General features: G+C 33.5%; 1 protein-coding gene across 7 annotated transcripts in view; it reads left to right on the forward strand.

The window, feature by feature from the left end:
• RALGPS2 (Ral GEF with PH domain and SH3 binding motif 2) overlaps positions 1–17070 on the forward strand; it is a 178623-nt gene that overhangs the window by 143732 nt on the left and 17821 nt on the right. For 5 of the 7 annotated variants that reach the window (XM_057545676.1, XM_057545679.1, XM_057545682.1 and 2 more), the window contains exons 14-17: positions 5338–5392; positions 7884–7961; positions 9563–9668; positions 10222–10314. In XM_057545676.1, coding sequence (XP_057401659.1) covers positions 5338–5392; positions 7884–7961; positions 9563–9668; positions 10222–10314 — 332 coding nt within the window. The remainder of the gene's footprint in view (positions 1–5337; positions 5393–7883; positions 7962–9562; positions 9669–10221; positions 10315–17070) is intronic. The other 2 variants (XM_057545684.1, XM_057545698.1) reach the window with 1 other exon arrangement.

The raw sequence follows: 17070 nt of genomic DNA on the forward strand, positions 1-17070 counted from the left end.
TACTACAAACAGCTATATGCCAATAAAATGGACAACCTGGAAGAAATGGACAAATTCTTAGAAAAGTACAACCTTCCAAGACTGAACCAGGAAGAAATAGAAAATATGAACAGACCAATCACAAGCACTGAAATTGAAACTGTGATTAAAAATCTTCCAACAAACAGAAGCCCAGGACCAGATGACTTCACAGGTGAATTCTATCAAACATTTAGAGAAGAGCTAACACCTGTCCTTCTCAAACTCTTCCAAAATATTGCAGAGGGAGGAACACTCCCAAACTCATTCTATGAGGCTACCATCACCATGATACCAAAACCAGACAAAGATGTCACAAAAAAAGAAAACTACAGGTCAGTATCACTGATGAACATAGGTGCAAAAATCCTCAACGAAATACTAGCAAACAGGATCCAACAGCACATTAAAAGGATCATACACCATGATCAAGTGGGGTTTTTTCCAGGAATGCAAGGATTCTTTAATATATGCAAATCAATCAATGTGATACACCATATTAACAAACTGAAGGATAAAAACCATATGATAATCTCAATAGATGCAGAAAAAGCTTTAGACAAAATTCAACACCCATTTATGATAAAAACTCTCCAGAAATTGGGCATAGAGGGAACCTACCTCAACATAATAAAGGCCATATATGACAAACCCACAGCCAACATCATTCTCAGTGGTGAAAAACTGAAACCATTTCCTCTAAGATAAGGAACAAGACAAGAGTGCCCCCTCTCTCCACTATTATTCAACTTAGTTTTCAAAGTTTTAGCCACGGCAATCAGAGAAGAAAAAGAAATAAAAGGAATCCAAATCGGAAAAGAAGAAGTAAACCTGTCACTGTTTGCAGATGACATGATACTATACACAGAGAATCCTAAAGATACCACCAGAAAACTACTAGAGCTATCCAATGAATTTGGTTAAGTAGCAGGATACAAAAGTAATGCACAGAAATCTCTTGCATTCCTATACACTAACAACAAAAACTCAGAAAGAAAAATTAAGGAAACACTCCCATTTACCATTGGAACAAAAAGAATAAAGTACCTAGGAATAAACTGACCTAAGGAGAGAAAGATCTGTATGCAGAAAACTGTAAGACACTGATGAAAGAAGTCAAAGACAATACAAACAGATGGAGAGATACACCATGTTCTTGGATTGGAAGAATCAACATTGTGAAAATGACTATACTACCCAAAGCAATCTACAGATTCAATGCAATCCCTATCAAACTACCAATGGCATTTCTCACAGAACTAGAACAAAAAATTTTACAATTTGTATGGAGACAAGAAAGACCCCAAATAGCCAAAGCAATCTTGAGAAAGAAAAACGGAGCTGGAGGAATCAGCCTCCCTCACTTCAGACTATACTACAAAACTACAGTAAACAAGACAGTATGGTACTGGCACAAAAACAGAAATATAGATCAATGGAACAGGATAGAAAGCCCAGAGATAGAAAACCCACACACCTATGGTCACCTTATCTTTGACAAAGGAAGCAAGAATATACAGTGGAGAAAAGACAGCCTGTTCAATAAGTGGTGCTGGGAAAACTGGACAGCTACATGTAAAAGAATGAATTTAGAACTTCCTAACACCGTACACAAAAATAAACTCAAAAAGGATTAAAGACCTAAATGTAAGGCCAGACACTACAAAACTCTTAGAGGAAAACATAGGCAGAACACTCTATGACATAAATCACAGCAAGATCCTTTTTGACCCACCTCCTAGAGTAATGGAAATAAAAACAAACAAATGGGTCCTAATGAAACTTAAAAGCTTTTGCACAGCAAAGGAAAGCATAAACTAGACAAAAAGACAACCCTCCGAGTGGGAGAAAATATTTGCAAACAAAGCAACTGACAGAGGATTAATCTCCAAAATATATGAGCAGCTCATGCAGCTCAATATCAAAAAAACAACCAACCCAATCCAAAAATGGGCAGAAGACCTAAACAGACATTTCTCCAAAGAAGATACACAGATTGCCAACAAACACATGAAAGGATGCTCAATATCACTGATCATTAGAGAAATGCACATCAAAACCACAATGAGGTATCACCTCACCAGTTGGAATGGCCATCATCAAAAAATTTACAAACAATAAATGCTGGAGAGTGTGTGGAGAAAAGGGAATCCTCGTGCACTGTTGGTGGGAATGTAAACTGATGCAGCCACTATGGAGAACAGTATGGAGGTTCCTTAAAAAACTAAAAATAGAGCTACCATATGACCCAGCAATCCCACTACTGGGCATATACCCTGAGAAAACTGTAATTCAGGAGGAGACATGTCGCACAATGTTCACTACATCATTAATTACAATAAATAGCCAGGACATGGAAGCAACCTAAGTGTCCATCAACAGATGAATGGATAAAGAAGATGTGGCACATATATACAATGGAATATTACTCAGCCATAAAAAGAAACGAAATTGAGTTATTTGTAGTGAGGTGGATGGACCTAGAGTCTGTCATACAGAGTGAAGTAAGTCAGAAAGAGAAAAATAAATACCGTATGCTAACGCATATATATGGAATCTAAAAGAAAAAAAAATGGTTCTGAAGAACCTAGTGGCAGGACAGGAATAAAGACACACGCAGACATAGAGAATGGACTTGAGGACACGGGGCCAGGGAGGAAGCTGGGACAAAGTGAGAGAGTAGCATTGACATATATACACTACCAAATGTAAAATAGATGCTAGTGGGAAACAGCTGCATAGCACAGGGAGATCAGCTAGGTGCTTTTTGTTACCACCTAGAGGGGTGGGATAGGGAGGGTGGGAGGAAGACGCAAGAGGGAGGGGATATTGGGATATATGTATACATATAGCTGATTCACTTTGTTATAAAGCAGAAACTAACACACCATTGTAAAGCAATTATATTCCAATAAAGATGTAAAAAAAACAAAAACAACAAGTCACTTGGTGACCTTGACAAGATTTGCTTTATAGAATAGTGTGAGCAAAGCTTGGAGATTGGAGAATGAGAGGTAAGAAAATAGAGATAGCTATTATGAAGTGGGAGCAGAAAATTGGGACTGGAAAAGGATGTGAGATTAAGAGAGGAATTTGTTTGGTTTTACTTCCTAAACTTTTATTTTCTGAACCTTCTAGATGAGCATTATTTCTTTGGATGTTTGGAGTTAAGAAACCTCCATACAGTGCTATTTTTATTTTTAAAAAGCAATAACGGAGGGAAATGTCATCTTCTGTGATTAACTGCCAGGTTTCTCAAAGGCTACGCCTATTATAATTCATATGGTCATTTCAATATTGATGAACAGTCAATAGAAAGAAATGTAGGAGTTCATTTTCTTGAACATGTTGACTTCTTTTAACCCTTGAGAGTTTCAAACCCTGAAAGTGGAATTGCTTTGGAGCTGGAATGCTCCATTCAGCAGTTTTAGTCCAATATTCCCCTTTTTGTAAATGCAAATGATTAAATGATGACAAAATTTACAAAACAGAAGACAAGTTGGCCACTTGAAATACCTCTCTATTAATACTGTTAATTGCCTATATGTAAATATCAACCTCAATATGAAAAAAATGATACACAGAATAATTTTGCAAGAGAGGAAGAACCTTTTTCCAGTTAAAAATGTGTTACACTTATGGAATGTAGCATGTCACTTTAAGCCAAAAATAGTAATTTTAAAAATTACAGCTCTCAATTCAGTACAGAGTATTTGGCTTTTCTATAATACTTATCATAAGTATTATAATGATTTTTTTTCTCTATTTGTGGCTTTTACTTTCCATAGATGTTCTTTTTGTTACCACAAGACAGTTATCTAGTTATTTCATTCCATTACAGTTAGTGTCTTAGTTTAGAGACCTGTCTTTTAGAACAAGAAGAGGCTAATTCAATTTTTGCCTTTGTATTTATTGTTTAATTATTCCAAGGCTAAGGAGATAAACAGTAGAGATTGTTACATCTTTGTTTATAAATTTAAAACATTAGACATAGGCATTACCTTCCAGGGTGTTTGCTTTAAAACATTCTGAAAAGAAAGTCTATAACCATAGATGGTAGTTGTTAATACACACACGCAATTCATAATCACAAAAAGGTTTTTTCCTCAGCTGTAACTTTTACATACAATATTAATATGTCCCTTGGAGGCTTTGAGAAAGTACTCTGGAGAAATTAACCAGTGCTTGGGACTATGGCCTCTAACGTTTTTTAACATGGTATATATGTCCTAGGTAACCTAAAGTAGTCTTGCCCAGCTAAAGGAGGTGTATCCACTCTGAGCTTCATGCTTCTGGAAGAAACTTTTATTTTCTACAAAAAAGTCATACTAACTATGCTTAAATTTTCAGTCTTTATCACATAATTCTACATCAAAAGATAACCTACAAGACCCCACTGCAAACAACAGATTACCTCCAGTTTCTTATCTGAACCACACAACCAGAAAATTACTTCAGTGACTGTTACTCAGTTCTTCAAAGAATGGGACATAACTCATGCCATTCTAAATGCATGGAAGAGGTGTTATTCCATCACATATAATGGGTTCCTTATAGTATTCAAGTTTGAGCCTCTCATAGAACCCTGGTTGTGAAAGTCTGATAGACGATTCAACTTGATACATAAGGGACATACTAATTATTGATTTTATTGAGAGCTGGTATTATCTTTAAAATAACTTTTAAATCAACCTAAGCTGTTTTGGACTCTCCAAATTCTTTCCCCTCAAATTAAGCTAATTTAAAACTTTCTATTTTAACTGATATTCTGGGTCTCTTAAAGAGAAATTTTTACATTGTGACGGCACCTTTTTTTTTTTTCTTTTTCTGAATTTAAGGATTCCATCCTCTTCTACCTTGCCCCTAAAGGCAAAAATTGAATGTCATTAAGCTTTTTTATCCTTAGGGTAGTAATGGGTTTTAAAAAAAATACAAAGGGAAGTAGTATACCATGAACCTGTAAGAAATGCATAATTATATTGGTCTTAAATTATGGCAAACCTAATAAGAAAAAATTTTGTGCTAATGTACATTCTCTGGTGGTAGGAAAAGTGTTTACTAATGAATTTAAGCCATAAGTATACATGCAAAAATGTTTTATGCTATTTTGTTATTTTGGGTAGTCTTGTCAACTCTATTCTAATATATTGCAAAATAAATCAAGCACAATGATATTAGAATGAAGAATTGATATGTGGATGTTCACCCACAAATAATGTGACTGTCATTTTGTAAGCACCATTAGAGTATTTATTTTTAAAAGACAACATCCAAACCCTAATTATGATGTTTAAAAAATAAGATAACTTTTGATTTTAGGTAGCAGTGATGGCTCTGAACTAAGTGAAGAGACTTCATGGCCTGCTTTTGAAAGGTAAGAAAAATTGCCCATTTAAACTATTTTGACTTTATTTTGTCTATCTTAAAGTACATGATAATGTAAAGACATAATATTTATTACATATCTCTAAGGGACTATTTTAGGCTTCCTGCTGGTGGCAAAAAAAAAAAAAGTTAGTATTTAAGCCTGGAGTTTAGTATTATCTAGTAAAGACATGTTTATTTGGAGGCTTGACACATATATTTGAATTTTAGTACATTTTAAATTGTAACTTAAAAATAATAATAACCAATCACAGCTTATCTACATATGTGTACAAAAAAATTTTATTTCCTTAAATTCTGGTTCATTTAAGTAATTTTAAGGCATTTAGTGGAGTGGTCAACTTCATTCTCAGCTAATTTGTCAAGAGCAAAATGACCTAGTAAATTTTAAATTATACTGTAAGTAAAGCAGCTAAAAGTTTGAATTTAAATTGTCATTAATTCAAAGTTTGCACAAAGCACACAGATTTGTACTGAAATAATGTAAGTCATGTTCTGTTTTCTTTTCCTTGATGCTTTAAGCTGTAAGATCTGTCATCTGCTTGTGGCAAATACGCCATATTGATCTTCCAAAATAAGATTTTTCTAAAAATGTAGTCAAACAGTGCAAATAATTATTATTTTAAAAATATCCATTAGAATTTTACTGTCTTTGACCATTTCCATTCTGCCATTGTCATATTAAGATACTTGAATCATGAGCAAAATAATTGCTCCCTTTTGTATATAAACTAAGCAATCTAAGTTTCTAAGCAACAAGATTAGGTTGAATTTTGAATGTCATGTTAAAATTGATGAAGTTGAATATATTTAGTTACCTAACTCCCTGTCGGTCACTTTTTAATAGAAAACAATTATACTAACTATATATTTGAAATTGAACTATACATACTTGAATTGGTTAATTTCATGGTATAACTGGAAAATTAGATCCTTGTTCTTGAAACTTAATAAAGATTTCTCACCACTATGTGATTAAGATTTTACTTGCAAACCTAATATTTCAAACTACTTTTGAACCTTTCTACTCTAATTGTCAGTGTTCCTAAGTTTTGTTCTCTGTTTTGGGGGATTTTTAACAATTTGTTTTTACATATTATTTCTCTTCCAACTTTTTCTTCAATCTCTTTATTTGGGTTTGCCTGAAACAGGAAAAACACAAGAGTTGCCTCTGGCTTGCTGTCTGTACAAATTGTCTTATTAGTTCTTTCCCTCTAATAAGAACATAATATCATCAGATGTTGATTTCAGAGTGTACTGTATTTAGGTAAGAAACATTGATGAACAGAATTGTTTCTCATATCGCATGAGTTATAAGCGAGTGACCAGAATGGTGTTGTGTTAAATAATCTGTTCTTATCCCAGCAGGTTACTTATGAAGATGGTATTTAACAGTATTAACCTTCACACCTCAAAACAGTATTTTTCTTTTGACAAAAGTTTTGCTTTCCAGATATTTGCAGCCAAAAACATGTACTATGCTTGTGCCAACTTTAAATCAGTGGCTCTTGGGACATTTTGAGAGCAAATTAATGCTGCCCAGCAAGACTCAGACATGAAATATTAAAAAGTGTATAAAGAACTAGGATTTAAAATACTACCTGTGGATAGTGAACTTTGAAAATAGAGAGACATCAAATATGTTGCCCCTTAAGTTGCTAAAATAATACTTTTTGTTTTAAATATCATTTATCAACAGTGCTACTTTTGGCTTTTCCTAGGCAAAGAAGTAACAGTGTTTCTATGTGTATGTGTGTGTGTGTGTGTGTGTGTGTGTGTGTGTGTGTGTTTATTTCCTTTGTTAAGTATCACATGCCATTTTGGATGAATATTAACTCATACCATTTTTTCATTTATTGGCTTTTTCATGTATTCATTTTATTTGATGTGGAAATAGAAGACTGCCTTATTTATTACTCAGTTCATCTCTTTTGGTAGTTTTCTTGGATTTAATATAAAAGAAAGGAAAATAAGGTGTTTAAGCCACATTACTTTTTTTTTTTTTTTTTTTTTTAAGCCACATTACTTTTAAGTTTATAGGTCACATTGCTTTTAGCTGTCTTTATAGGGGCATACAATAAAAATTTATTGTTATATAAATCCAGGTATCATATTTAAAGTGGAATCCAAGAACTGGAATATGAACAAAAGGATTTTCTAAGTATTTTTCAGGCTTTGATAGTGTTTGGTTATAAATACCTCTTTAATTATTTTAGCAGATTTGTGAAAGTGAATGTATATAAATATATGGTTCGAACTAATAAGCACCTTTAAGTATTTATAGTCAATAGTAGAAGAAAAAAATAATTTGAAATTTATTGCTGTATTCTTTAAAAAAAGAAAGAGGAGCAATCACATACTATCCTTTTGTAGGATTTAGAAAGCTGTATTACACAAAGAAATTATTATGCTGTTCTAGGTTATTGATGATGATTGTGTGAATAAAAGTAATATATACAATTTATAATGGAATCCAACAGGAACAGATTATACCATTCTCTCGGCCCGGTGACAAGAGTGGCACGAAATGGCTATCGAAGCCACATGAAGGCCAGCAGGTACAATTCCCCTGCATTCAGGGGTCACAGAACTCCCCTCTGGTGTTGGTGATTGGCTTACATGGGTGTGGTCTCACATTATTTCTGTTCTTTCTCAACTAATTGGTTTAAAAACTAAACAAAATGCCCATGAAAACTTTCTTTCCAAGATTTAATCTAGAGATAAATTTGAACTATTCTTTCTGATCCCAGAGCTAATTGCTAGAACTTGCATCTTTATGTCAACATATTTAAATAATTCCAAATCTTTAGCTTTTTAACTGCACAGGTCTTTCTAATGTTGCTGATTATTGGATAAGCAGTACAAAACTCCACTGGTTATTCAAGGCTGCAATCGAAGAATTTACTACATTCAATTTATCTTTTTTAAGAATTTTTCAGATTAACTTCAGGTCCTGAATTTAGACAAGTCTTTTTTATTAAATAATATTTCTGTGTTTAAACTCATGTTCATTCAGTTGTTTATCTAGTTAAACCTGGTCTCTTTCTGCACTACATTAGCTGCAGAAGAAAATAAGTATGGTAGATTGATTGGGGTCTGGAGGTTAACAGTAATGGATAATCCACCAATTCTCATAATACAACAAAATAGCAGACTTTAAAGTTAATTTTATGTCAATTCAATGGTGTCTATCTCCTTGAATATATACCTCCTTGAATATACATAGCTCCAGCATGAAATTTCTAGTGGTTTCTAAGTTTTTAAGTCACTTTGAAGACACCTAAATAATAAAAAAGGGATAAACTTGCAAACTTCAGGTTTCTTCAGTGTTGTAGCAATTCTGCAGCTCATGTCAAATGACCGGAGGAATGACAGGTTTTTTTTTTTTTTAATCAGTGTGTATGTTTTAATTGACTTATATAGAAATTGTTCTTATTTTAACTGTTGGACCTTAAGTGAGTTGGGGAGAGATATTTAAATGTTTGATTATTATTTTGTGACGGTTTTCTTAAGATACAAGGAAAAGAAATCTTGAGTTTTGGAGTTATTCCTTTCTTGGAGAGCTGTTAGGCTATAATCACTTAGATGCATTGATGACATTAAAATGTCATTAAATTTTATTGCAGAAAGTCGGTTTTTTAAATATGTTGTTAATTGCCTTTATTACTTCTTTCACCTATTTCAGAATTAAGCATGGGTTTTCTTTTGCTTTTTTCCTTTTGATTCTGCTATTTTTATTTTGAGTTTTATATGCTTAAATACTTTTAACAAATAGAATCCTCATCTTTCCTACTAGGACTTAAGTTTCTACTGGGGAAAAAAAGGTTTCAGCAGTGCTGCAGTGTGGCATGTTAAGAAGAAAAGTCTTAAATCCCTAATTTAATCTTTACTAGGGTGAATCTCTGTATTCTTTCTAAATTATACTTGTTCAAATATGCAATAAAATGTGTTTTTTAACCATCTGCTGACTTCAGTAACTTCCTGTTAATTTTGTGACAGCTTATAAATTTCAGATCAGTAAGCCTTTGTAATTGTCGGTGTCTTCTTATTCTGAATAAAGTAACAGTTTTAAAATTAAGAATAATTACATTTTATTTAAGTACCTACTTGATAATCACTAAAGCGCTTATATGTTCTTTTCTTCATTTCATTATTACAGTTCTGCAGAATCAGAAGATTTGGCAGTACATTTATATCCAGGAGCTGTTACTATTCAAGGTGTTCTCAGGAGAAAAACTTTGTTAAAAGAAGGCAAAAAGCCTACAGTAAGAATATAATATATTTTAATACATGTTCTAAATTAAGCAAATGAATAGGACCCTAAAAAATATGGAGACAGTTGAAATAAAACCAGATATATAATACACTTGAAATAATTTAAGATACACCTTTGCCTCACAATGTTATGTAATTTAAAGTTTTATTATACCTGCCCTATAGATTTTGGTTAAATCATACATTTTGGGTGTTTAAATCAAGATGCTCCTGTACTTCTCTTTGCTCCCTAATATAGTTCTTAGAGAACCTTGAAAATATATCCCGTTAAGAAGTATTTTAAGTAGTAAGTTTAGAAGAAAGAGAAAACAGAGTGACAACCCTAAAGAATAGAATTCAACCAATTTTGTTTGGTCAGTCCTAAGTAGAATGTATTGAGTGGACACGATAAAAATATTTGAGATAAAGATTTCAGAAGTGATGAAACTCGAAGCTAAGGTGGTGGAAGTGAAGTGGAGCTAAAGATCTTTGGCACTGAGAAAGCAGAGTGACTGAGAAGCCAGTAGCATATGCGTAGTATATTCATGTATCTGTCCTCTCCAGGTAGCATCTTGGACGAAATATTGGGCAGCTTTGTGTGGGACACAACTTTTCTACTATGCTGCCAAATCTCTAAAGGCTACAGAAAGAAAACATGTAAGTATTCCTGTTCCAAGTTGTTAGCATAGTTTCACAGCCTCTTCATGGTTATAAAGAAAGTAGGTCTAATGCGATGCAAGGGTTTGGGTTTTTTCCCGCATTCTAATCCAGAAGTTCTTACACTTTCCTTGTTGGAGTATTGTAATGGAATTATTTTTGTTTAGAAAGACCATTCCAAGCAAGGTCTTGGAACAACTTCCATATTTTGTAGTTTCTTTTTTGAATGCTATTTTTCCATTGCAAATGTCAAAACTGCACACTACAAGTATCTATCTTCACTTCCAAGCCCTCTCAAACCTGGGGTTTTTTGGTCAGAAAATGGTTGAAAACTATTGCCTTGGAGTCTCGTTTCCTAATTTGTAAAATATGAAAAATCTGGACCAGCATCTCTGGTTCTTTCCACCTCAGTCTCTGTTTGAGTGATTTTCCCAACAGTGAAGAGGAATAATAGTTACTAAGGTTACTATGATCACCTTCCTGTGTTTAAAAGAATCTTTGAAATGCTCTTTTCTCCAAATGTAGAATCTTCCTGTAAATCTTTTTTTTTGCATGCTGTTTTTTCTATGCCAGTGATAACAGTATTTGAAAATGGAAAACTAATTTTCCATTTTCCATGTTGCATTAACACAGTCCCCTGGAGAGGAATTTTATTTCTAAATTGTATATTTTGGGGGTGGGGGGGAATTAAGTGGTTTACCATACTGAGGAAAGGTAAGCCACTGAAAAAAAAATTAAGTTCTTTTACTCCTTATACATTACCCAGTGACACTGGGTATCACTGAGAAGCCCTTCTTTGTTTTGGAGGCTGGGGGGGAGGGCATTTATCGCTTTGTGTTTTTTTTATTCTAACAATGGCTCTTAAAAACTATAACACACACACATTACATGTATACATTTTAATATCAGGTATTACTTCACCAAACACTTTGACTAAATTTACTGGGGTTCAGTGTTTTTTTGTTTGTTTTGTTGTTGTTTTGTTTTGTTCCTTTTAGTAAGAATAATCCCTAGTTTGAAGTTCGGTTGGATGAGGCCAGTTACAAGTTCAACTTCAGACATTATCATTAGAGAAGCTTTTCTTCATTCTCACAGTGTTAGCCCTTTCATCAAACCAGAGGTAGAGAAGAATACATTTTTGGTTTAAATGAATGTGGGAAGTGCCATAAGGTAGCATCACCGACCTTTCCGTGTCAGCCGTACCCACGCCTTGTCACTGTCCTGAAATTCACGTTAATCATTGTCCCGCTTTTCTTTAGAGTTTACCATACATGTTTCCTTAAACAGTGCATTGTGTCATTCTTCAGTTGTACCTGAATGGAATCATATAAATTCTTGAGCATTGACTTTTTTGCTCACTATTACGTTATAATTGTCTAGATACAGTCCTCACACTGAGGTGAAGGACTGTTTTTTGTATTCTAGTCAAATTGACTACAATGGCCGGCCACATACCCGACAAAGCTACAGTTTAGTTTCACTAGAACGTTTTACAGAGTAATTGCCTCTGGTTAGTACTGCCGTACTCAAAGGAGGGGGAAAAAAAAAAAAAGGTTGATATAGCTAAATTAAATTGTCATCTTCAGATATAGTTAACTGTTTACTTAGCCACTTTCAGAGACTTGGCTGGATTTCACTTATTATAAAGAAGTTGACTATTATAAAGAAGTAAAATGTATAAAGTAAATTTTTTTTTGTTTTTTTCCTAACTTTAATTAGAAAGAAGCCAAATTAGAGAATTGATTAAATAACTGAATTTGTCCTCTAATACATATGTTAAATATCTTTTCGTGTTTGGCATTGGTACTTATACATAGAGGATAATAACATGCTAGTTTGGGCTTTTAATTATATGAAGTGATAAATAATGCATATGAAATGTTTAGAAATTAGAGCATAGTGGGCTGTGAGGGAGCCCAACTGAGTGCCGAGGAAATGGACTGTATTCCTCATCTTTTCTAGGTTAAGCTGTTAAGATTAAAGAAAATTATAAGAACAAAATAGAGTATAGAGACAAGTCCATGTTTATATTTAGTATCAATTTTAGGATAGAAAAGATAGGGCACAGCGCATAGCACAGGGAGATCAGCTCGGTGCTTTGTGACCACCTAGAGGGGTGGGATGGGGAGGGCGGGAGGGAGGGAGACGCAAGAGGGAAGAGATATGGGAACATATGTATATGTATAACTGATTCACTTTGTTATAAAGCAGAAACTAACACACCATTGTAAGGCAATTATACTTCAATAAAGATGTTTTTAAAAAAAAAAAAGGGCACAGAACTAAAAGCAATGAAGGAAAAGAATTTTTAATCATTTTCAAACAGTTAAAATACAAACTGGAGGAAAGTATTGGCTCTATATAAGCCACAGATAAGGGATTAAAATCTTTTATATAAACACAGCACCATCTATGTAGTGTTCTTGCCAAAACTTTAACCTGAATTTAATCATGAGGAAACAATTAAATCCACGTTGTGGAACATTCCTATAAGACAACTGGCTTGGATTCTTAAGACCAAAATTTGGCAGATGGAATGGGGTAGGGGGACAGAAGGACTGTTCTAGATTAAGAGAAACTAAAGAGTCTTGACAGCTAAATGCAATGTATGTACCTTGGTTTAATCTTGGAGGTAGTTTTTTTAAGCTATAAAGCTCATAATTAGGACAATCAAAGCAATTGTAATATGGACTTTATATGATTGTGACTTAAATTTCTTAAATATGTTACATTGTGGTTATATAGTAATATATTCTTAGGAGATACATGTTGAAATATTTAGAGTCCAATGTTATGTGTGCAACTTACGTTTAAATGTTCAAAGAGATCAAGCAAATGCAAAATGTAGATATATGGGTAATCATTGTAGCATTGTTTCAACTTCTCTGTAGTTTGGAACTTTTCAAAATTAAAAGCTGGAGGAGGAAAAAAAATCACTAATGAAAGCATACCTGTTCATATATATAAAAATAAATACAGGAGGAGGAAATCTGGAAGCCTACACCTCTGTGTTTTATTGCTCTCTAAAGTATGAATGTTTTTGCCTGTGAGGAGCAGAGCAGACTTGGGAAGAGAGAATAACCAGGAAGAAAGGAGGGGGACTATGGTTTTATTATGTCTATATTTTTGAATGTTTTAAGATGAAAACATTCACTGTAAAATTATTTTTAATTGAAGTGTATTCATTATAAAAAAAATTTTTGCAGATATGTTTGAGCCTATCTCTGTATAGTAATGAGTGAATAAATACTGTTTGATAAGTTAAATTTTAAAAACCAAGGCTACACCTGAAAAAGAAATCTGTAACATATATAAAGACCTTCCACAACTCAGTAAGAATAAAACAACAGTAGAAAAACGGAATAGGAAGATAAAGAAGGTGAAATATAAATGGTTAATAAACATGAAAAGGTGGTGAACCTCACTAGTTATCAAAAACACAGATTAAAGAAGATGCCCTTTTTTTTGGCCATTAGGCAGAAATTTTAAAGATTGATAATATAACACTAGCCAGGATGTAGGGAAACGTAGACAGTTGGTGGAAATTTAAATTGCTATTGTTTTTGCGGTGGACAATTCTAGTCAGTATTTAACTTAATAACCAGCAATTCTTTATCTGAAAGTCTGTCCTATGGAAATCCTTGAACAAGTGCACAAAGATATCTATAGAAGAATATTCCTGGAATATTTATAATATCAGAAATCTGCAAACACTGAAAATACTTATTATTAAGGAAATTCTGATAGGTAAAAACCACAAGTCAGAGTAAGTATACCCCCATTTGTATATAAAAACCAACAGCAACAGAAAAGTCAGTCTTCGGTGTAATGCACAGAGAAAGGTCCAGATGGCTACACCCCGAAGGATGGTGAATTCTGGGGAGTGGGATGAGATTCAGCTGGTGGTTGAGGGCATTTGCACTCTATGTAAAGGGGCTTATACTGTTTGAATTACTTTTTTTTTTTTTAATTGAAAAAAGCACTTGATGCAGATGTTTTTAGGGCTAGGAAAAGAATACTAGAAAATCGTGCTATCTGCTTTGACATAAATTATTAGCTGTGAAATCAGCTGTTCTGTGGTATTGCCAATTTGATTCTTCATAGTATTAAAACTTCCTAATCCCTTTGGCTTTCATTTTTGTAGTACCCATGTTGTTACAAATAATGTGATGTGTTCCTTCTTTTCCCCATTTCTTTAAAATTGTGAAACATATACATGCAAAGATATATAGTATACATGTACATTTTAAAGAATAATAAATAAAATGAACACCTCTATAACTCCACGCAGCGTAAGAAGACAGAGCATTACCAGAACCATCCAAGACTTGCAAGATAGCGTCCTCTTCCTTCCTTATCAGCCATACCCACAGCCTATCACTGTCCTAAATTTCATGTTCATCACTGCCTTGTTTTTGTTCAGGATTTTACCATATGTGTTTCCTTAACACACTGTCTCATTTTTGAACTGTACCTGAATGGATTCACATATATAGTTTTAAGCACTCCCTTTTTTGCTTAATATATTGTTGATGAGATTCATCACTGTTGATGCATATAGCTGTCCTTTATTCCCTTTCATACTTGAATAGTCTTCCACTATATGAATCTGCCATAATTTATTCATCATTCTACTGATGGGTATTTGGATGCTTTCCAGGTTATTGCTGTATCTAACAAGGCTACTATGAATATTTTTGTGCATAGGTTCTCTAGGTTATATACCAAGGAAGGCAAACGTTCAACTTTACAAGAAAATGCTAAATTGATTTACGTACTCACCAACAACATAATGAGGTTTTTCATTGTTCCACACCCTCACCATACTTGTTGTCAGACTTTTTAATTTCGGCTAACCTAGTAAATATGAAATGGTACCTTGTGATTTTAGTGTATACACCCCAGATTATTAATGAGTTTGACGTTTTTTTCATGTTGTTGATCATTCATGTTTCTTCTCTAAAACGCCTGGCTAAATCTTTCGCTTATTGGATAGTGTGTTTTCTTACTGATGGGTAAAAGTTCCTTATATACTCTGGATACTAATCTATTAGCAGTTATGTGTTACTAATATCTTCTTCCAATTTGTTCGATTTGTTTTTTTCACTCTCTTTGTGATGTTTTTAGTGAATAGTTCTTAATTTTAAAATAAAATTTATCCTTTCCTTTATGCGTAATAGTTTCTGAGTCATGTTTTTAAAATAAAATACTTCTCTAACCTGAGGTCATCAAGATAGTCTCCTATATTTTCTACTAATAGATTTAAAGTTTTGCACTTTGCTTTAAAATCATCGATCCACCTGGAGTCAGAGGGGTGTGTGTGTGAAATGTGTTATGAAACAGGCATTCATTCTGATTTTTCTGCGTGGATGAGTACTGTTCCTGGTACCATCTACTGAACAGTCCATTCTTCCTTCACTGATCTGCAGAGCCCACTCTTGTCGTTTGAGTTTGCATATATGTGCACAGATTGCTTTCTAGACTTCCATCGCCCTGTCAGTCTCTCCTTGTCCCAGTAGCTCATGGTCTCAGTTACTGTAGATTTTTAAGTCTTGTGTAGCAAGACAAGTCCAGCCTAATTCTTCAGGAGTGTCTTGGCTATTTCTGATCCTTTGCGCTTACATGTAAGTTTTAGAATCAGCTTCTCAAGTTCCACATAAAACCCTACTGGAATTTTTACTGAAATGACACTGAATCTGTAGATCAATTTAGGGAGAATTGGCATCTTTGCAACATTGTACCTTTTTCTTCATCTCATGGTTTTTCTCTGTTGATTTAGGTCTTCTTGAATGTCTTTTAACTGTTATACTTTCCTGTATGTCTTTTGTTACATATATTACTAGGTACCTTTCCTATAAGTGACTTTTATAATTCTAGTGTATAAAATTGCAGTTGACTTTTATATTGATCTTTTCCAAGCATCCTTGCTGATCTTTCTAATTAACTTGCTGGGTTTTCTGTGTAGATAATATCATCTGTGAGTAATGGCAGTTTTATTTCTTCCTCACCCTTATACCTTTTATTTCTTTTCTGTTATCTTAGTGTGCTGACTAGGTCTTCCAATTCAGTGCTGGATGGAAGTAGCAATGGTGGGCATCCTTGTCTTAAAACTGATTTTGAAGTGTTTATAGCATTTTACCCTTGAGCATGCGTTGCAGGGTTTTGGTTTGGGTTTTGTTTTGTTTTTTTTTTTCTTTCCTGCTTTGTTTTGTTCGGGTTTTGTGGGGGGTTTGTTGTTGTTTGTTTGGTAGGTACTCTTTAATTGAATTAGGAAATTCCGTTCCATTCCAAGTCACACAGATATGCATTATATTTTAGCACATGGTTTTATTTTACATCAACTGAGTTGATCATATTTTTTTCTTTTAATGTTAATATGGTGATTTATTTTAATAATTTATCTAAAGTTGAACTAAGCTTGCTTTCATGAAATAAACCGAACTTAGTTGCAGTCATTGATTTCTAACATTAAATCACCCTCATATTCCTGGGATAAATCCAGTTTGGTCATCATGTACCAGCTTTTTTATCCACTGCTAGATTCAATTTGCCAATATTTTATTTAACATTTTTTCATTTATGTTCATGAGTAGGATTAACTTAAATTTCTGTGCTTTTATAACAGCCCTTTTTTTTCCATTACTAAAGTGTAACTTTATAAAAAAAAAGAATAACTAGAAAAGTAACAAGCATGCTAAGAATACCTTCTTTTTGAGAAATACAAGTAAGAATATATTATGAAGAATTGTGATGGCG

The sequence above is a fragment of the Balaenoptera acutorostrata genome, chromosome 1, assembly GCF_949987535.1.
Source record: "Balaenoptera acutorostrata chromosome 1, mBalAcu1.1, whole genome shotgun sequence".
NCBI classification, from domain to species: Eukaryota; Metazoa; Chordata; class Mammalia; order Artiodactyla; family Balaenopteridae; genus Balaenoptera; species Balaenoptera acutorostrata.